General features: G+C 33.0%; 1 protein-coding gene across 1 annotated transcript in view; it reads left to right on the top strand.

Annotated features, from left to right (window-relative positions):
• Smp_176920 (putative neuronal RhoA GEF protein) overlaps positions 1 to 24,055 on the top strand; it is a gene marked incomplete at both ends in the record, with an annotated part of 68,303 nt that overhangs the window by 10,628 nt on the left and 33,620 nt on the right. Inside the window, 2 exons of the mRNA XM_018798867.1 lie at positions 14,191 to 14,457; positions 22,955 to 23,102. Coding sequence (XP_018650713.1) covers positions 14,191 to 14,457; positions 22,955 to 23,102 — 415 coding nt within the window. The remainder of the gene's footprint in view (positions 1 to 14,190; positions 14,458 to 22,954; positions 23,103 to 24,055) is intronic.

Here is a 24,055-nt window from a genome sequence, read left to right as displayed (position 1 = left end):
TTTCGTCCAATTTAGTATTCATCACTTGTATGTATCTGAAGATTTGATCTTCACACCGGGACTCGAAACCTACCCCTCTCATTTAAAACACCATTGCGTTATCGATTTAGCTAATGAGTTCAGATGGCTACTAGCTTGTGCAATATGGTGAAGTTTCATTCATTTGTACTGACCGCTTAAATCATCTCATTGAAGTTTATAACTGCAATTAATCAATGTTTTATTATCTTATATGCATCGTGTGGGGAATGCCTGAATTTCATTACTAACCATCATTCATCTCTACATGTATGGATTATTGAACACATCAAAATTTCAACTAATTAGTTTATTAAGCAGAGATGGATAGTGGCTAGCAGTGGAATCCAGGCAATACGCACAGTATGCATATATGCCAATTAGAGACTGACCAGTTGCAGTCCTAACACATCGATGGGAAGATTCAAACAAGCAATACTAAATGAATTTAATTAGTTTATTGTTATCATTATTGTTATTACTTAAGATAAATATAATCTTGAATTGTTTACATCTCATAAGAGAAAAACTGTCATTAATGACAAATTACTAATAGCTTTCCACTTAATAAACTTCAATTAACAATTATAAGACAAACAAAATGAAAATATATGAAAGCAATTAAGTTTAAGCTTAGCTTATAATTTTGATCAGATGTCATTGTTTGAAGCATAACATCACATAAAGTGATTGAGAATAAAAACAATTCATTTCATCTAATATTATGATACATTTTTGATTGAAATCACATATCGATCAATGTTAGATCACCATTGAAAACTTGAAAACATTGAACGACCAACTTATCCTACTATCGGGCTACACAGTAGTGCGCATCCACGATTCCGCATACGGGATTCGAACCCAGGACCATCGGGCTTGCACGTGGACGTTTAACCTGTGGACCACTGATCAGGCATCCATCGATGTTAATGTCTAACTTCTATCAGTTCACGAAATTGCGCGACTGTCTTTTATTGTCTGAGGTAGACAGCTGTCTTCAACCGACACGGTTTGAAATCCACTGGTCACGGCTACTCACTAGAACTCCGAAAATTCCCTCACGAAGCTAGTCATCAGTGAGCACATGGTGTAATGAACAAGAAGACGAGTGAAGACAATCGAATGTATTTGAACGCGAAATTACAGACTATCTCATTAAAATCTGACAACCATACAGTAAACAGTTAATTTCCAAATTATTAATCGTCTCAATCTTGACCATTCCTTCGGCAAATATCAGTTCATCGTCTCCGATTATTATTGTTCATGCATTTTCATACCAACCGCGTCCCGTTTCCGTTCTCTCCTTATCGATCTTCTACTGAAATTTATTCAATACTCGACTATCATTATATATTTGTGTGGATATTAGTAGCCCACACCACAATTGTAATTATTAGTATATTGTTGTGGAAATTGTTAAGTTCTCGATTGAAATCATGGATCAATCAATGTTAGATCACCATTGAAAATATGAAAACACTGAATGGTCAACTCGTCCTGGTATGAAACTCCTCAGTAGTGCGCATCCACGATCCTACACACAAGATTCGAACCTAGGACCTTCGGTCTCAATCAAAAACTTAACAATCTCCATAACCACATACTGATAATAAGATTTTACAAGGTAAAGGGAGTGATGTTTTATGACAAGGAAATATTATCGTAAATGGTCTATGAAATTATTATTGTTGTTCATAAATTCAATCATAAAACTTTTTACCTTCAATGAACTAACCATCATAAACTTGTTAGTAATTAACTTTTAAAAGTAATTGCAAGTATTCTAATAAAAAGCTTTGAATAATGAAAATCAGACATATTACGTATGAGATATATACATATGTCAACAGTAAAGAAAGAAACAATGGTCAAGATATAGATATTGTGAATGGATGAAAGTTAGGGATAGTAAAAAAAAGAAACACATTGATGAACAGATATACACCTACTTATTAGTTACTAACAGTTTCATTTCTTCTTTTATTATATCGATAATCATGTTAGGTATATAGATATATCTATATACACACATATCATTTGCCCTAATTGTAAATCATTGAATGTTTCATTTAATGATCCATTCCATTTTCTTTTCTTTTTTTTTTTTTGAAAAAAAATGACCTAGAAATTATGACCAAAGAATTCCATCCAATATTTTGGACAAATAAAAACTTATGATTTAATTATATGAATGAAATATGTCAAAATAGAGGGAATTGTTGATTGATCGATAGTTTTGTTATATGGAATGATTAGGATACACTTAGTATTGTTTGTTTGGATCTTCCCGTTGATGTTTAGGATTGCAGTTGATCAGTCTTTTATTGGTATATGTGTAAGCTGTGCGCATTGCCTTGATATAGCCCTAATTCACAAGCATTATAAGCCATTATTAAGGCTATATCGAGGCAATACGCACAGTATGCACATATGCCAATAACAGATTGTTCAATCGCAGTACTATACATGTAAGCGAAGATTCAAACAAATAATACCAATTGAGTTTAAACTTCACCCCATTGGACAAGCAAGTGACTATCAGGACTCAGTAGCTGAGTGGATGACGCGATGGCGTTTGAAGCGAAAGTTACTGGGTTTGAGTCTCAGAGTGAACATCAACTGTGAGATGCAGGTACATCCAGCTGACGAGTTTCAAACAGGACGAAACGCGAGTCCTGGATTCCACTGTTAGTCACCACCCATCTTTGCTTATAATGATTAGGATAGTTGCATATGGTTTTAATTGATTAAAAATAGAAACACATATACATAGATACAGTATTCCTGTATATTAATGTATATACATAGGCAATGAGGTAAAGAATAGATCTTGTTTTACTTTGATAAAATACAAACAAATATGTATTTTATAATAAATGAATGTAGTTTTAAAATGGGTGAACTACTTATATGGTTAAATAGGAATAATATATATTTGTAAAATCTCAGCGGATGGATTTACTTCAAATTCATTTGCTGAGATTTTACAACTATATATTATTCGTATTTAATGTCTTACATCAACTCGACGCCCAAATTCTGTGAAACTATTCGCTCTAATTTAGACGAAAGTTCTTATATACTCATATGGTTATTTATAAATATTTTAGGGATTGCGTTCGAATATCACATGAAAGTGATATGATAGAATATGAAAGTTAACATTCACTCCATCTTGGAGGAGGAGTGTCGTAAAATATAAATGTCTATAACTGGGTTACAGTATGTAAATGGTTTAGAATTATCGTTTGTTTTTTGTTTTGTTTTTTTTAAAACATTTTACCAATTTTATGTAGAATCAATGGAATCTTATCAACATTAGAATCCAGTTGTGTCTATTCTTATTTCGGATGCATTAACTGAATGTACTACAACAAACCCATGCTGATTTTTTATTCTGATATTCAAATTTAGTATCTTTCTTTTTTTAAAGGTATAACATGTGATTCACTTAGCTACTAAGTTAACTAAGTCATTTACTGGCAAGTTTTTATCTGATTACGGTTTGGTCAAAACACTAATAACAAAATAATCCAAGTCAATACGAATTGAATTAGAATTGATAATCGTTGTAAAAGTGAATAGTCAACTTGACTTAATAGCTAAATGGGTAATGCATTTAATGTTTAAAGTGAAAGATACTGGGTTTGAAAGCGAGAATAAAAATCAATATGGATACAAGAAATACAGTGGGCGAGTGCCAAATATGAAGAAAAGCATATCCTAGATTCTATTACTACCATAATTCATCTATTCTATGTAAATTTGTGTCATACTGACGTTTTTCAGTTAGGCTGCATACGAAGCACTTATACCAACTAAGACTTCAAAATTTAGTCAAAATATCAACAATCGAATAATCTAAACAACTACAGACTAAATTACATTTTAGCACCGCAACAACTGAAGGATCCCACAAAATCTTGTCAAAAAGGTGTTACAGTGAATAGGAATAATCATAACACATATAATTCAATTTATTATTAGGTAACTGACCTATCAATTGGATTCCCTTCAAGCGTCCATGACACATAATCCTGTCTATTTCTTTGTTAATAGGTTGTGTATATGAGTGATATTTTACTATTTAAAACATTTACTATTCTAACCAGTGGTTTTAACTTTGAGAGTCTTTTTCAGAGTTTAGATTGAAAATCTAGTCTTGTAAGTCGTTATCTTCCGGAATCATGATTTCATTATATTTTAACTATCAATTACAATTAATATTATTTATTTTGACAGTTATAAACCTCATTCTTGATCAGACTATAATATATAACAGTCAACATTTTGCACAAAAAGAGCAGGTTGCTTAATCTTTATCCAACAAATGCTAAATCGATATAGAGGGATTCTCAGATATTATAGAACTTTCACTGTTTAGATCACTAACTGACCTCAGTCAGACAATTGCTGAGAACCTGGAAGCACTAGATAGTCACTTTGTCCTAGTATAGGACTCTTTAGAAATGTTCATTCATGACTTCGACATTTAGTTGAACCTGGAACGTTCGATTTAAGACTAAAGGGCCAACAATGTTAATATCAAACACCAATGAACTAGCGATACTGTACAACCTTCAACCCTTGTCCTCGGTGGATAATTGTCCCACATCCAAAATGAATGGCAGTGGATGAGGGTTGCACATTAGTGTGGATCATTCGAAGTTGGATATTATTATCGCGTGATTTCGGTGTCATGGTCTATAGGTTAAGAAATCGCGTACAAGAACAAACGTCTTATTTTCGACCCTTTGTCGGAGTCTTGAATATTCACTGACGAAGGATGGCATTCGAAGACAAAATACTCGTCAAGTGCTCTCGGGTTCTAAGATCATTTTAGAATTTCTGCTATGAAAATGAATTTTCCTTAGTCCTATCCACTCTAAATTCAATATGTCGATAAAAGCATATAAACTGTAATCCAAAAATCAATACAGTTAAATTATTTTGATTAAAAACCGTGAAAAATTTTCATTCAGGCATCAATTTAATTCATTTAAAATCACAACTGTCTAATAAAGTGATTAGTAGTTTGTTTCTCTGGTAACTAAATTCAATCCATTTTTTTTCTTTTTTTTCTTTCAAAAAAAATTATTAATTTTTTTTTAAAAAAAGGAAAAAAACCGGATAAATAAAATTTTAAAAAAGATTTTTGGTTGAATAAACTTTCATTTTTTTTAGAAAATTATCCATCTGTCTCTAACTTATCATTCTTATATTTACAACTTATTCATAAAATATGCTAAATAGACTAACATAATAATAATATCAGAAGGGGTTTTGTGGATATAATTATAATTACTTTTTCTAAATAGATGAGATCACGAGTCAATTGAAGCTAGACAACCATGGGAAACCTGAAAGCCCTGGACAGCCGTTTCATCCTGTTGTGGAACTCCTCAGTAGTGAACAGTGGAGTTCAACCAGGTCTGTTGTGCGATAGTAAATCACTGAAAACAATGGTGAATGTGTCGCTCAATTTCGTGAATTAGTTGAAACTAGTCATTAACACAGTTGGATGCTGGACAGCTCAGTGGTCTGGGGTTCGAATCCTGGGGGGCGGGATCGTGTACGTGCACTGCTGAGGTGTCACAAAATAGGAAAAGTTGGCCGTCCAGTGCTCCCAGGTTTTCCATGGTGGTTAGGTTTCAATTAGAACAATAGTAATAGACATTAATGAAAATAGATCAATATAAATAGTCGAATGACGTAAATATTGGAGTTCAACAGGGTCTGTTATGAGATAGTAACTCAATGAAGACAATGGTGAATGTGTCGCTCAATTTCATGGACTCTTTGAAATTATACATTAACACCATTGGATGCCGGCTCAGTAGTCTAGATTTCAAGCGTTCGCTCACCAGACCGATATGTCCTGGGTTCGAATCTCTCGAGGGGAGACCATGGATGCGCACTACTGAGGAGTCTTACAACAGGACGAGTTGACCGTCCAGTGCTTCCAGGTTTGTCATGGTGGTCTAGCTTCAATTGACTCATGATTTCAACTGCTAAAAAAGATTACTATGATAATAATAGACATTATTGAATATAAATCAATATAAGTAGTCGAATGACTTAAATATTGGAAATGATTTATTTCCTTTATAAATAAAACATAATTGAATGTTAAATTTTTTACAAGCCAATAATGAATCAAATTTACTTAAGTGGTTAAAAATTATATTACATTTACTGTTATGTTGTTTTGATTATTATTTTGTTCAATATCGAAAACAACTCAAAAATGCAAAAACACGGTGTTGTTTGTTTGAATCTTCCCATTGATGTTTAGGACTACAACTGATCAGTCTCTTATTGGAATATATGTATGCTGTGCGCATTGCCTCGATATAGCTTTAATTCACAAGCATTATAAACAAAGATGGGTGGTAGCTTCACCCCATTTCACAAGCGATTGGATATCAGCACTCAGTAGCTGAGTGGATAACGCGATGACGTTTGAAGCGAAAGGTAATGCGTTCGAGTCTCAGAGTGAATATCAACCCTGAGATGCAGGTACATCCAGCTAACGAGTTCCGAATTGGAAGAAACATGCGTCCTGATCTCCATTGCTAGCCACTATTCATCTTTGAGTAAAAGGAACGTCTGTATGAAATCCTTTTAGATTCATTTGTAGTTGATAAAATAGAATATCGATCGATTGAAGTCACTTTGAGATTAACAATATAACATAGATATTGTTTTACTGAACAAATTGGTGTACTTAAATGAGAAGCGTAAATTTGGGGTTTTGTAGCTTACTTGGATATTCTGAATCATTTATTAAAAAGTACTGAGCTTCTGTTAGGTACAATCTATTTTCTTGTTCTTCTACATAACGTAAATATTTTGACGAGACATAAGTTATAAAAACATAAGTTGAAGCTTTATCCTTGTGTAATATTCTTAAATTTTGCATATTATATGTTATCCCATACTATTTATTTACTCCTGTTACCCCTCATGGAGGGGCATAGGCTAACCACCAGCATCCTCCTGAGCAATCCTTTTTAGTTGTTTCCAGTTGCTATTCATTCTTTTGACATTTACTTCCGATTCTTGACGAAGCGTGTTATTTGGCCTTATTCTTTTTTATTTCCCTTCAGGATACCAAGTTGGCACTTACCTAGTTTGATGATTTCTTCAGCATTGAAAATTGTAACTTTGATATTGGTTGACAGTTGTTTTGAGTTTCATATGTTCTTCAACTGTAGGGATGCTGTCCTTACTTTTCCAATCCATACTAAATAAGCTATAATTCCTTAATGATATATATATTACCATTTTACTGTTATTACGCTCCTGTGGTCCAAAGATTTTGCACTCTATAATTACTTTCCTTTTTATTCGAAATGATATCATCATTGGAAGTATCAGATATAAAAAATAACCCTTTCATCGGTTTTGCACAAGCACTGTTTTAATTTGCTTTATTGGGTTTAAATTAGGAGGTCCTCTGTTTATCTAGTTTTTTGAATAATAAATGTTAGTCCTCATGTATAAGGCAAACGCGATAACATTTATTATTTCCATAGTTGAAATTATGAGTCAATTGAAGCTAGACCACCATGACAAACCTGGAAGCACTGGACGGTCAACTCGTCCTGTTGTAAGACTCCTCAGTAGTGAGCATCCATGGTCTCCCCTCGAGAGATTCGAACCCAGGACATATCGGTCTGGTGAGCGAACGCTTGAAATCTAGACTACTGAGCCGGCATCCAATGGTGTTAATGTATAATTTCAAAGAGTCCATGAAATTGAGCGACACATTCACCATTGTCTTCAGTGAGTTACTATCTCATAACAGACCCTGTTGAACTCCAATATTTACGTCATTCGACTATTTATATTGATCTATTTTCATTAATGTCTATTACTATTGTTCTAATTGAAACCTAACCACCATGGAAAACCTGGGAGCACTGGACGGCCAACTTTTCCTATTTTGTGACACCTCAGCAGTGCACGTACACGATCCCGCCCCCCAGGATTCGAACCCCAGACCACTGAGCTGTCCAGCATCCAACTGTGTTAATGACTAGTTTCAACTAATTCATGAAATTGAGCGACACATTCCACAGTGGTCTAGCTTCAATTGACTCATGATTTTAACTATGAAAATACTAAATTCTCCACAAAACCCCTTTTGTTTTATTATTTCCACAATCACTTTTACTGTCGTTTGATTGGTTGTGTTCACTGGTAGTTTGCTAAGTTTGTTGTATTTTAAGGTTGTTTGTTATATTATACAGAGTTCCGAAATTTCAAACTTGACTTCTATAACTTGAATAGCAAGCTGTTTCTGATCTCCTTTCTTCTCTCTGTGTTCTATTGCGTTAAAGATTATTGCTGAAATGTTACGTAACAATCATCCAGCATAGATTGTTTTCGTGGAACCAGTTATAAAATACCGCAGTCGATTTGAAAATCGAACACTCAATTGGTTGTATACTGAAGGTTTATTATCATCCATTGTATTTCCATTTTAGTTGGATTTTCTTTCAAAACAACTGAGCTTTCCGACATCCAACGATGTTAATGTCTAACTTCAACCAATCCACGAATTTGAACAACCGTTCACCTTTAACTGACTCATGATTTCAACTATAAAATTACTGAAATCTTCACAAAAACCCCTTATATGTATTGTTCTAATTTTCACAATGGGAATCTTTAATAACTCATGCATGTTAAAACCAGGTTTCTGATCTTATGTTTGGTTTCACTTAAGATTATTTACACTTAATAAGAAACCATAAAACCATAATATTGAATTCATTCTAATCTATAAATCCTATACTTCTTACTTTTATCTGAATCGTTTGTAAATTCTTTTGGTCATAAAATAGATTAACTTTTAATGTATCTAATTATCATATGACTAATATACAGTCAATCAAAATGAAATTATATGTTATATTTACTTAAGAAAACCTTATAACGGTTTACCACATAATGTTTATTTGACCATCATTTATGATAGAAGCTACCACCCGTTAAGTTTATACAAACTATCTATCAAAATAATACTTGATAAACAAATACCAAACAATAGTTATTGAAGCTTGTTTATCAGTAGTATATGATAAATAATTTACTTGAAATATTTTATAACAGAAAAGACAATTTAGAGGTTAAGCGTTCGCGCATGAGACCGATAAGTCCTGGGTTTGAATCTCGCAGAAGTATCACTCATGGATGTGCACTTCTGAGGAGTCGCACAATGAAACGATACGAACGTTCACTGTTTCCAGGTTTTCCATGGTGGTTTAGCTTCAATTGACTCAGGATTTCAACTATAAAATTACTAGAAATCTCCACAAAACCCTACTCTGATAATGATCACATGCTCACTAGTGACTGGCTCCATGAGGTAATTCCTGAAGTTCTTGTGAGAAGTCGTGACCTTGGTAGCTAATCCATGTCGGGTAGAGACAGGTATCTACCTCAAGACAATGGAAGTTGGTCGTGAGAATTCGTGGATCGGTTGGAGTTAAACATAAACACCATCGGATACCGGCTCAGTGGTCTATCGGTCAAGTGCTCTGGCGTGAGACTGGTAGGTCTTGGGTTTGAATCTCGCGAGGCGGGATCGTGGATGCACATTGCTAAGGAGTCCCACAATGGGAAGAAACAATCTTCCACTGTTTTCAGGTTTCCTATGGTGATCTAGCTTCAATGGACTCATGATCTCAACCATTAGAAATTCCAATCAAATTTGTTAAAAATCTAGTTGAAGTTTGTATTGAGATAATATTAGCGTTTAGATCCGTAGATACGATTACATTCAGTTTTACTCAATTTATAATCTTAGTAGCTTACCTAAAATAAATTATGCTTATACTGAGTTATAAAGTATGTCATTCAGGGTTATCACATACAGTTAGTTAGCTTATAAAGTTTAAATAAAACAATAACGACGTGATTGCAGAATATAGTGAATCATTCATTTTTTTCAAATAGTGTAGTTCATGAGTTGACCTAAACTAGACCCCCAATGAAAACTTGGAAACATTGGACGATTGTTTCGTCCTAGTATGAGACTCCTCAACAGTGAGCACACATGATTTCGGATGCGGGACTCGAACCTTGAACATTCCGTCTCTCTCGCGTACACTTAACTTCTAGGCCAATAAGCTGGCTGGTATTCAACGGTTTTAATGTCTAACTTTAATGAATCTTTGATCTCGCGTAACCCTTTATCCACTGTCTGGAATGGATAAGTGTCTCCACCCGACATGAATTTGACTGCATTGGTCACGGCTTCTCACTAGAACATCAGGAAATACCTAATGAAGTTAATCATTAGTGAGCATATGATTATTATCATATTGTATTTTATTGTTTTCTCTACAAACAAATATGAGCTAAGTTTGATTAATTTGTATAGTTAAGTTCATATTTGGAAAATAATAACTTCTTCAACAATATATAATAAACAGAAATGAATATCGAGGCTAACATCTGAATAATGTACATTCATTTCACTGAATGTAACCAGCAACAACAATATCTCTGATTGTACCTTTGTAAGTTGTACAACGAAGGGTTGCACATTTTTCAGAAACCTACTTGGATAGGTGATGCGAATAATAACCATAATGATGTATTAAAATAAACAAAAGACAGATAACATGTTGAAATATCTAAATGACAAGAACAGGTAGCCCAGATGTCTCACGCAAGACGCCAGTTCAGATAAATAAATTAGAATTTGAAAGATTTTGATTGTTTCACTCTACAAAACTTTTCAATCAATTATCACTTTTATCTCAGAGAAAAAGTCATATTTACTAACATAAATGAATTTCTTATAGTTTAATTGATGATTATATAGTTGAAATCATGAGTTCATTGAAGCTAGACAACCATGAAAAAACCTGGAAGCACTGGACGACCGTTTTGCCCTATTGTGGGACTCCTCAGCAGATCGCATCCACGATCCCATGATCCACAAAAAACCCCTTATGATATTATTATTATTATTCTTTAACAATCAATGCAACAAAATATAATATATTTTATTTATAACAATAGGAACATAAAAAAGAAAACAGTGAACGAGTAAAACATGATTTTTTTTCAATAGATCACCAATTTAAGACCATTTTTGTGCCGTTTAAAATTCTACAATTTTCCTTTTATCCCCCCCCCATCCACAAAACATAATTGAAAATTGTCGTTATGTTTAAATGTAAAATTTTAATCTCTGTAGAGATTAATAAAAAAGTTAAATTGACTATTATAGATGATATTTTCTTATTTAGATTTAATCACGCTAAAGGAAGATTAAATTACATAGGGTTTTATAATCAGTCATATGATGATTAGATGGATTGTTGTTGTTGTTTGTTTGCTTTTTTTTCGCTCTAATAATCACGATAACTTAATTCTTTCGATAATGTTTACTTAAATCTTCTCATTGATTGTGAATAAAGACAATATCGAAGGCAATACAAAAAGTATGCACAAGCAAGTGGCTATCAAGTCTTAGTAGATAAGTAGATAACGTGATAGCGTTTGAGGAGACCAATTCAAGATTTGAGTCGAAAAGTGAACATCAACTCTGAGATGCAGATACATCCAGTTAACGAAACACGCGTCCTGGATTTCATTGTTAGCCACTATTCATCATTGCTTAGAATGCTTGTGAAGTAATGAAAGCTACATCGAGGCAATACACACAGTATGCACATATGTCAATAGGAGGACTGATCAATTGCAGTACTAAACATAAATAAGAAGATTCAAGTAAACAATACCAAGTGAATTTAAACTTCAACCCATTGCACAAGCAAGTGTCTATCATGACTCAGTAACTAATTACATAATGCGATGGAGTTTGAAGAGAACGATGTTTGGTTCGAGTCCCAGGGTGATAATCAACTCTGAGATGCAAGTATACCCAGTTAACGAGTCCGAAATAGGACGAAACATCCGTCATAGATTTCACTGCTAGTCACTATCCATGTTTTTTTATAAACACGATAACTGTTTTAAATAACATTTGATCTGATAATTATTAAAATATAATTAGTATTTAAAATTTATATTTCACTAACGAAACATTTACATAATCAACCGATGTAGATATCATTCATAAAAAGAATATTTTGTTTGTTTGTTTTATCAAATGGACAATTTAACAATTTGCATTTAATATGTAACTGAAAATTATTAATTAGAAGGGGTTTTTGTGGATATTTCAGTATTTTCATAGTTGAAATCATTAGTCAATTGAAGCTAGACCGCCAGGGAAAACCTGGAAGCACTGGTGAACGGTGGTGAACACCGTTCGATGCCGGCTCAGTGGTCTATCGGTTAAATGCTGTGGCGCGAGGCTGGTAGGTCCTGGGTTCGAATCTCGCGACCGCGGGATCGTGGATGCGCATTGCTGGTGAGTCCCATAATAGGACGAGTTGGCCGTTCAGTGCCTCCACGTTCTCCATGGTGGTCTAGCTTCAACTGACTCATGATTTCAACTATGGAAATTATTAGCTGAAAATGCATTTACTTGTTATTCATTACAATTATAGTGACAATGACCAATTTATTGTCTAACAAAATATTATAAATATAACTACAAGATATAATACTTTATTGATAAATATGTCATCACAAAACAATGCAGTCTACCGAACCATACTGTAATCATTTAGAACTGTTTTTGAATCATTGTTTAGGTCAACAACCTCTCAATAATACTACTAATAGATGTTTATTTTTGGTATTGTTAAGTTTGACTGGTCACTACTTTTGGAGTGAAAGCATGGGGTTCAAGTCTCGATATGAACATCAACTTTAGGATGGCGATTCTTTCACCAAAATAGTCACAAGCCTAACGTCCTAGACTTCACTATTAGCCATATTCTATTTATTCAATAGAAAGTTGTGAAATAATGGTTATATCGATACAATTCGCATACAATGCACATATTTCAACTAAGATAGTAAATTATGATTTTCCTACTTTAAACAAATTATACTTTCTAAAATTTGCGTAAAACTTCAGTTTCAAAATTTCATCTACAAATTACACTGTAAAATCTCATACTGATTAGTTCCTTTTTGAATTGAATATATATAACAAAAGTACAGAAATCATTTATAAGCATAAATGGATGTTGGCTAGCAGTGGAATCCTCGACGTGTGTTTTGTCCTATTTTGAACTCGTTATGTGGATATATTTGAATCTCAGAGTTGATGTTCACCCCTTGTGATAATGTTCACTCTGGGAGTCAAACACTGTACCGTTCTCTTCACACACCATCGCGTTATTCACTTAGATACTGAGTCCTAATATGTGTTTTGAAATAAACAGTATTGATAAATTCTTTAAATGTATGAAAATTATGATTAAAAGAACTTTGATTAGTAACATTTTGTGTACGTACCTGTGTGTTTGTATTATTATTCATTTATTTGGACACATAAATATTGGTACAAAGAGGCACCAGATATATATGCGCCACACAAATCTCATTTGATTTGTGTGAGGTGCCCAAACTGAAGCAAGTGGTTTTCTTAGAAGGCCACACTCGGAGCCTTTGACCTAAAAGTCTAACTCACAAGGCTATGGAGCATCGTGAGGAGATGCAGTCCCATGGAAGCCGGTGACCAACGAGTGATTCATACGCCATTTGTTCCTTCAGGATACTGGAGTCCATGCGCACCGTTGGTTTGAAATCAGGGTTTCCAACTCCCCTAGGTGAACTTTCCGTGTCCACCAACCCGGTTAAAGCGCCGGACATTCTCTTTTCGTCCTCTCAATTTCGTAAACGACAGTAGTGTCACAAGAAGGCATTGAGTAGGACTTCCCTGATAGTGATTGTATGCAGGTGGCCATATGAGAGCATTTAGAGAGGGAGAGTGGACTCTCCTCTTTCTCAGCCGTACCAGGGCATTTGGAGGCGTATGTGTAAATACTTATGTGTGCGTTAAAAATATAAACAAATGCCGAAACGTAATAAGCCCATATAATGTGTGAAGATGATATTCATCATAGATTGACATCGCTATAAAAACATATCTCTTCAATGTGTTCCATAAAGTTCCATAAAGTAGAAGAATACCTCTTAATTTTATTTATAGTAAAGTATTCTAAGAAATTGATTATTCATTGGTATTTACATTATTATTATCATTATTGTTATTTTGTTAAGAATTTACAAAGACATGAAAGTTGGCAAAGTTTAGAATTGGATACAGTACCTTCATCATCAGGAACAGGAGATGTAGAATCATTGTCGAATAAAACAGTCATAACTACAACTCCAACAGCAACAACAACAACAACGACAACAGCAACATCAACCATGACAAATGAAAACAATACAGAAATAATAATTAGTAAACAAGACGGACAAGATAATGAACAAATAGATTTGGCAAGTAGACGTGGTCGAAGATCAGCTATAATTGACAAAAAAGTAAGTTGACTAAAATTGTACAATAGTTTTATTTCTATCTTAACTTACAAATGATGGACAGTAAATTGGTCATAATGATTTTGAGAAATATTGGATTGAATAAAAAATTTTATGTAAAATATGCTATGGATTTAATGGCGAAATTGTGGTGTGGGCTACTTATATCCACATAAGTAGTATATGACGATGGTCAGGCAGAGAATGTATTTCACTAGGAGATCGATAAGAAAAGAACGGAGACGAAACGCAATCGGTATGAAAATGCAGGAACAATAATAATCGGAGACTATGGACTGACATTTCCAGAAGAAATGGTCAATATTAAGACAATTGATTGATCGTTTGCAAATTACCAATTAACTGTATGGTCAGATTTTAGTGAGATTATATGCCTAAATTCACTTGATTGTTCCCACTCATCTTCATCTTCACTACAAAATGACATCTGTTTCTGTGTGTCAAATGATAGATATATTTCTGTGTAAAGTAATCTTGACTTGAGATAAGTAAAATCATTTAGTTAATAGGTGGTGTTTGCTACAGATATCTACAGATATAAGTAGTTTGTACCATCAATCGAAAGTGAAATGAATGATGACAGAAGGTTAAGAAGATCAAAGAAAAGAGAATGAGAACAAAGAATGATCTTTGTGGTTTAAATAGACTAAATTCGGGGTATGATTCCATGTAAAAGCATAATTATAGTGTTTACCCTTCTTTAGGATTATGAAATCAGGTCATTAAACAATTACATGGATCATTTTTAATATCACATTTAAATTTATAAGGGATAACAGTTACTCTTTCATTCAAATGTTGAGCTACGTATAAAACTGATGACAATTACTAACAATACAAACGAATATCCTAACAAAATGTGAAGCCGTGACCAGTGGATTTCAATCCGTGTCGAATGTGAGGTAGTTATTCAACTCAGACAATAAAGGATGGTCACGCGATTTTGTGTATTGGTTGACATTAAACATTAACACTGTTAGATGCCAGCTCAATGATCTAGATGTTAAGTGTTAAATCACGAGGGCGAAAGTCATGGATTCGAGTCCAGCATCTGGGATCGTGTATACTCCCTACCAAAGAGTCCCATACTAGGACGAAACGGTCGTCTTGTGTTTCCAAGTTTTCAATGGTGATCTAACATCAATCTGTTCATGGCTTTCAATCAAAAACTCAATCTTCACAACCCTATACTAATAAATATGTATTAAATTTCAAATCTAGTTTAGTCAACCTAACTGAAAAAAATGATTCATACATGTTAAATTGTTTTCTTTTACATTTTTAAAACTTTACCCTACACTTAAAAACGACAAAAAATCATACTTCAATATTTGGTTGATCGTTTTTATTTTTGGGTTTCCACAGTTATTTTTTCTTATCCTTAAAAAACCAAAAAAAAAGAGAAATATTTTTATTCTTTAATGCATATTTTATCCGGTCCTTCTCCCGCCAATTTTTTTTCACCTTAAATGACCTAAAAATAAAAAATAAAAATAAAAATTGAGAGGAAAAGAAAAAGAAATAAAACCTAGAAAAAGAAAAATAATAATAATAGTAATAATATTATCCTTGATATAATTGTCGTTTATTGTTAACAGTAATAAGAAAATCTGATGTTTTTTGTATAGCTAAAACATAATAATAATATTAATATTAGTAATAGTAATACTAATAGTAACATTAATACTATAGTAATTATAATAATAGTAATAATAGTAATAGTAATAATAATGGTAATGATAGTAATAGTAATAATAGTACTATAGTTGTAATAACAATACTAATAGCAATAATAATAATGGTAATAGAAGTAATAATAGTACAATAGTGATAATAATAATAGTGATGGTAGCAATAATAATGGTAATAATAGTAATAGCAATAATAGTACTACAGTAATAATAATAGTAATAGTAGTAATAATACTAGTAGTAATAATAGTAATAATAATATGGTGTTTATAACTGAATGAGTTCATTGAATGGAATTCCGTTTTGTTTTTTAAAAATAGAATAATGATGTATTAATTTGTTTTATAAATCTCAGTCAATTAGCTTAACTTTCCATTTAATGATGAATTAAAAAAAGAGGTTGGTAATAGAAACAAAGAGATAATTCACGATGAATAACTCTTGGTATAATGTTACTTTCTATTCATATATATGTCGGTATAAAATTGTGGAGATTGTTATGTTTAAATTAGTATTATGAATGAATCAATGTTAGACTATCATTGAAAAGTACTGAATGACTGTTTTGTTCTAGTATGGGACTCCTCAGCAGTACGTATCTGCGATCCCACTTACGGGATTCGAACTCAGGACTAAATGTCCGTTCAGTACTTCCAAGTTTTCAATGATGATTTAATATTGATCCATTCATGATATCAATTTTAACCTAAATATATGTATCATTACAATTTCGACTAACCATAAGTAATTATTCTTATTATCAGAAGGGGTTTAGTGAATATTATAGTAATTTCACTAGTGACTGGCTCCAAGAGGTATTTCCTGGAGTTCTAGTGAGAAGTAGTGATCAGTGGAGTTCAACCACGTCTGTTGTGAGATAGTAACTCACTGAAGACATTGGTGGATGTGTCGAGTAGAAAAATCTATAATTATTTTATAATTCTAGAGAATTTGTTCCATTAAAGGTTTGAATACAGAAAACATAATAATTACAGTAGGTAAGAGGAGACAAGGATAATGATAATAATGTGAAGACACTTTGAAACCTAATCACTCTAGATAATAAGTTAATATTACCAGGGTAGATTTAAAGTGAGAACAAAGTGTTTTTGAATATACAAAGTGGGGTTTGAATTTTCGTATGGCTAAAGCTTCAATAAACCTTAATAAACGCTTCCTTATACCCTGTTACAACACACAGTTCTGATAATCTTCATCTTCTTATTACACTATCGAAATTTATGAAAAAGGGATTAATTGCTTTTAATTTCAGTAGGATTATATAAGTTTACTCTTAATAAACGACTATAATAAAAGAGCTTTATTTTTTTATTTCTATGATGAAAGGTTAAACAAAATGTTTTATATTCGTGTACTTGAACTTAATAACACAGTCTCCAAGTCATTTATATACTCATATGGTTATTGATAATTAATATAAAAAATAGTCACAATTAATTGATCACTGGGTGGTGATCAATGTCATGTGTGTCAAGTCCTTAGTGAAGATTAAATGCTATCGATCAGCAGGTCGGTCGGAGTCAGGATAGCTCAGTGGTAACGTCTCTGACTGTGAAGCTGAATGACATGGGATCGAATCTGTCAGGGAGAACCAGTTCCCATAAGATTACAGGTACGAGTGACGATTGCCAAGTAGCACGAAACCCGAGTCCGGGGTTTCTTGTTGACCACCTCCAACCACAATCTTATATAAATAATAGATAAAAATCTCTTATGTTTAGATCTCTGATAATATGAAACAAAGATTGTTAAAATGTAAGACGATTCATTGAATCGATTACTCTTTTCCCCATCAAACTGTTGTGAATTAGAACACGAGCGGGTACAATCGAATGTATTACACACAAAAATTACAATCTATCTCAGTAAAATCTGATCACCATACAGTAAACAGGTAATTGGCAAACTATCAATCAATTGTCTCAATCTTGACCATTTCTTCTGCAAATATCAGTCCATAGTCTCCGATTATTATTATTCATGCATTTTCATACCGATTGCGTTTTGTCTCCGTTCTTTTCTTATCGATCTCCTAGTGAAATACATTCTCTGCCTGACCATCGTCATATACTACTTATGTGGATATAAGTAGCCCACACCACAAAACTAATTGAATTCAGAAGTAATCTAAATGCGAAAAACTAAATGAATGAACATATTAATTTACTACATTATAATCCTAGCCGTTATTGTTGTTAGCTACGAATTATATCCAGATACTTTGCTTTCATAATAAAAGGTCATTTGTAAAACTGATTTATCATTTCACATTTAATTAAACGTGGCTATAACAACTCTCCTATAATTATCAGAAGGGACCGTCCAGTACTTCCACGGTTTCCATGGTGATCTAGCTTCAATTGCCTCACGATCTTAACTATATAAAATCTTCTATAATTAATTTTGTTTACGGTTAATTTTAGTCAAATCCTTTAACTAACTTATTTAATAGACAGTGTTATACGAACAGTAATAATAATTTGTCTATTTCTTTGTATTATAATGATCATTATTATGTTTATATAAACGTGTATTCTTGCTTGATCATATATGACAGCTTAAGCATATAATCCTCACTCTACTTTAAATGTTACTAAAATATTGCTCATTGAATCATTCTCTTTCCTGTATGCCCTAATCTTATTCATTGCTTTTGCCTTACTATACATCATGTCAGATTGATTTGATTTGACTCTGAATCTGCTGACTGTATTCACTTGCTTGTGAGCATAAATCTCTCTGCTCGAATACGTTTGATGTGTTTGTAACTTTGTTATCTGTGCGATTCAATAATATACTGTAGCCGCCTCCTTGTATTTTCTTCTGAATTCAAACACTGTTGGGATTTATTTAATAACGGTTATCAGGGCGATTGATAAACGAAACCTAAGGAAATATCTCGAAGACAATCCACTACATGCCTATGATTATTATTTTTATGAATATTTCTGGTGAAATGGAGACAGACATAAGAAGAACGAACAAAAATGGATAGAACTAGAAAGGAAGGCTCAGGACAGAGTGGGTTGGAGAATGCTAGTCGGCGGCCTATGCTCCATTGGGAGTAACGGGCGTAAGTAAGTACGTAAGTAAGTTCTCGTGAAAGTTCTAACTAAAACGAAAGATTGATTCTGATATTCTTTCTGTTTACTTCGCTTCGCTACATTTCTATTTTCTTTAACAGAATTTAATCGGTGAAACAGAAGTTGAAAATCAAGAAACTACAACTATTTCACAAAATGTTAACAAGTAAGTATATTCAATTGAATATGTAGTGTCAGTTACTATGTTAAGTCCATATAACTTATTGCAACTCTTGGACAGGCTAATTTATCCACTCAACTTGAGTCACGTTTTCACTTGTTAATTATTCGCTTATTGGCCTTAACTGTTTCTACATAAGCGTATGTATGCACACTTCTTATCCTATTCATCACATGTCTGTCGCATATTTTAGTATGACTATAAATATTGATTAACGTTCGATTAAATGGAGTTGGTTCACACGCCTTCTCCACTGCGCGCTATTTTGCTCTACTCTCTTTCCTTCGCTTCGTCCCTCTGATTGTCTGTGCAGATCAGTGAGTGTACAAAATATATGTATTCGAAATCTATTCTCGTATTTGACTTTTTTTAATTCTCTTATTCACTCACGCAATTTAAGTCAGTAATTTTATACGAGGACTGACGATAATGTATACTTCAATAACAATCAGTCATACGATATTACTAGAGTCAGATATAGAGCCACAAGAAATATACCTAATAAACAAATTATATATATATATATATATATATTTCATTGAAAGAAAAGTTTCTATTAAGCGATTTCATTTGCGAAAGTTATTGACTCATTGTTATAACTTTTAGCCTGTGTGCCATGTTAATGTATAACTCGCTAATACTGTCAATTAGAGAGCAATTATTTATCTATCGGACCAATGACACATGAACCCCGTACAAGCAGTCTAGAGCACTTCTCGGTCCTTCTTCCCGCCTAGCGCAGTTTATTAAGTCCAGAACACCAATAACAGCCTCTGTGGTATGATTAATTATTCTCAAACATACTGGATTTATATATCCACCATACAGACCATATTGTACCATAAAATAGGAAACAACATTTGTACAAGATTTGGCCAAATGTGGCTGTGAATAGAGGGAACAGTAATTAGTAGACTAGGGATAACTCGAGAATAGTAAATCGTATAATAATAGTCTATGGGTTAAAATAAAGCTTATAATAAGAGGGACGCGAATATGAAAAGTTTAGTTACTTGACAAGTATACAATAGGAAATATACATATCATATTAGTCTATAAGTAGTTCTCAAAGTTACCATTCATTATTCTTATTTCGATATAACACTCATTTTCTTTATTTATAACCAAAAACAATATGATGAACACATTTTCTGTATTAATCTACATGTAAATGGAAATTATGAAGTAAAGATTTATAACGAGTAGAATTTCAGTGTTGGAACATTTTAAAACGGATTTATCATTAAAATCAATCATATCCTTCATTCATATTGAAGTAATAATAATAATAATAATAATAATAATGTAACCATCACGCACTCGTGGATGTCAGTTGCTAAGGCGTCCTTTACTAAGATGAAACGGGTATCCAATGCATCTAAGTTTTCACTGGCTTTCCTACATAGATCTGTTCCTGATTTTCATAGAATTGAACAATAACCATAATCTATTGTTACATCCCGTGGAGATTTATGAATGGTAACTTTTGAGGACTATTTATGGACCAATATGATAAATATATTTTGTATTGTATAATTTTTGAGTAAGTAAATCATTCATACTCGTGTCCCTCTTATTATAAGCTTTATTTTGATCCATAAACTATTATTATACGATTTACCATTCTTGAGTTATCCCTAGTCCATTAATTACTGCTCCTCCTATTCATAGCCACATTTGGCCAAATCTTGTACAAATGTTGTTTCCTATTTTATGGTACAATATGGTCTGTATGGTGGATATATAAATCCAGTATGTTTGAGAATAATTAATCATACCACAGAGGCTGTTATTGGTGTTCTGGACTTAACTGGCTGAACTAGGCAGATAGCAGGACTAATAAATACTCAAGACTGCTCATACAGTTTTCGTGTATCATAGCTCTGATCGATAATTCATTCCTCTCTGATTGACGGGGATCATCACGTCATATATTAAACTGGGTACTCAAGCAATCGATATAACATCCATATTGATAATAATCTTAATAATATACATGAGAAAATTGTTTATACACATATGACTTAGTGACTATTCCTTAAAGTGTAACATCTGAAATTGGTAAGTCATTAATTAACCTTCAATGCCCAAATTGTTTTCTATATGAAACAGAAGACTTGAATTCGAATAAAGAATAAACGGAAAAAAAATACTTTCATCTCAAAAATTCGAAAAAAAAAGAAGAAACTTATCATTATAACTAGATAATTAATGAAGGTTGTAGAGGAGAAAGAAAAAGCGGAAAGATAAAGTTTTTATAAACATTTCTTCATTAAAATTTATCATCTTCCCTATTGTATTGAATAAACATAAGCGTATGCACCTGGTATTGTATTTATGTAATGGCCAAATGTTGATTGTTGCCAATTTTAGATTATAATCAAAGAATAGTGGTTTAGTGAACGTTCAGTAGATAAGGGTTTATTCTATGAAATCACATTAGACAGAACTAAAAAAAAGTTATGACATTTGCTTAGTATTCACTTGGTATTGATTACTTGAATCTTCCTATTGTCTGTGAAATAAGACTATATCCATACAGTACGCATAGTATGCACATATACCAATAAGAGACTAATCAATTGCAGTACTAAACACCCAATTGTAGAAGCAAGCGGCTATAAGGAATCAGTAGCTGAGTGGATAATGAAATAGTGTCTGAAGAGAACGATGCTTGGTTCGAGTCTCATAGTGAAAATCAACTCTGAGGTGCTGGTACATTCAGTTAATGAGTCCCGAATAGATTGAAACATGCATCGTGGATTCCACTACTAGTCATTAATCATCTTTGCTTATTTGTCAATCATTAAGAAGCTAATCCATTACTTACAATAAACATACTTAAATATGCAAGAATAAGTAAGTAAAAATAAATAAATCAACATAACATTTATGTATTAGGAGTAATACTATTATCGTTTTACATAAACAGTCACTAAATGGTAAAACTATTTAATTTGGAAGTAGCTCTCATTTCCACTTCCATACACAGCATCAACCTGATGATAGAAAGTCAATAATAACTGTTGAGGATAAGTTACAACGTGATCCGTCTATTGATATTGACATATCTAATTACCATATTTGATTAATATACTGTTTATTAAGACAACATATTATGTGTCTAAAATAACGAAATATCAATTTTCGTAGAAAATTTATGTGAATTATGTGTGTATGAGCTTTTATTTCATTCATCCCCTAAATATCTTTGGCTTGACCTAGCTGAATAGTGTTCTGAGATACAATGATGAACTTGCCGAATTGTACTCTCTATATAAATGACACCGAAAGACTAAGCAAACTGATTAACTTACATGGATGTAAGGAATTCAGGCAGTCTTTACTGATAGCATCTAATGTAGGACGATTATAGGAACAGGATACAATTTAACTGAGGCAAATCCTTTTTGAGCAGATTTTCTTAATTTTCGAGTTGATATTTCAATGTATTTTCCTCAAGAAGTTTATCATCTTCTTACTTTATTTGTTACTTTTTTAGAAATTTAAATGAAACTGGACAAGAGCGTCCACCACTTACATCATCAGTGAATTCATTTCGTGAACGACAAAAAAAAATTTTACGAAAACAGAATACTATAGCTGATTTAAGTTGTCGAAATCAAATGGCTAATACAAATCAGGATTATGGTAATCTTATTTTGTAATTAGTTTAGTTACTTTAGTTATTATAATTTGAAAAAGTGGAATAATTAACCTTTTTGATCAAGCAAATTATGATCAAAGTGTTTTTGTTAGACTCAGTTATAATGTATATTTTTGCTTACTAGTATGTAGGTATACGTTTGATCATAAACATTCAATGTTAGAATACAAGTAAATAAATGCATGGGTATATAAAAGACTGTTCATTTGTTTAACGAGCACTGCTGCTTGATTATTTGCGATTGTTATATAATCGAAAGCATGAGTCAATTGAAGCTAGACCACCATGGAAAACCTGGAAGCACTGCTTGACGGCCAACTCGTTCTATAGTGGAACTCCTCAGCAGTGCGCATCCACAAATCCGCACTCGCGAGATTCGAACCCAGGACCTACCAGTCTCGAGCCAGAGCCCTTAAACGATAGACCACTGAGCTGGCATCCAATGGTGTTAATGTCTAACTACAACTGATCCACGAAGTTGAGCAACCATTCACCAATTGTCATCAGTGAGTTGTTATCTCACAACAGACGTGGTTTGCACTCCACTGGTCACTGCTTCTCGCTAGAGCTCCTGGATGTACTTCCCGAAGTCACTAGTGAGCATATGATGATATTAATTATCAGAAGGGGTTTTGTGGAGATTTAGTATGTTTCATAATTGAAAGCATGAGTCAATTGAAGCTTCCTGGGTTCGAATCTCGCGAGAGCGGTTCGTGGATGCGCACTGCTGAGGAGTCCCATAATAGGACGAAACGGCCGTCCAGTGTTTCCAGGTTTTCCATGGTGGTCTAGCTTCAATTGACTCAAAGTCAGACTTTTGTTCAACATAAAGAAATAATGGAAAATCTAAGCTGAAGACTTTATGTGTGAAAATTATATTTGAAATAATCTTAATGATTGAAATTTAAATAATTCCAACGTTTTGTCCAGTTAACTT

The sequence above is a fragment of the Schistosoma mansoni genome, chromosome 3, assembly GCF_000237925.1.
Source record: "Schistosoma mansoni strain Puerto Rico chromosome 3, complete genome".
Lineage (NCBI taxonomy): Eukaryota > Metazoa > Platyhelminthes > Trematoda > Strigeidida > Schistosomatidae > Schistosoma > Schistosoma mansoni.
The sequence above is the reverse complement of the archived record's forward strand: the minus strand, read 5'-3'. Positions and strand labels throughout refer to the sequence as shown.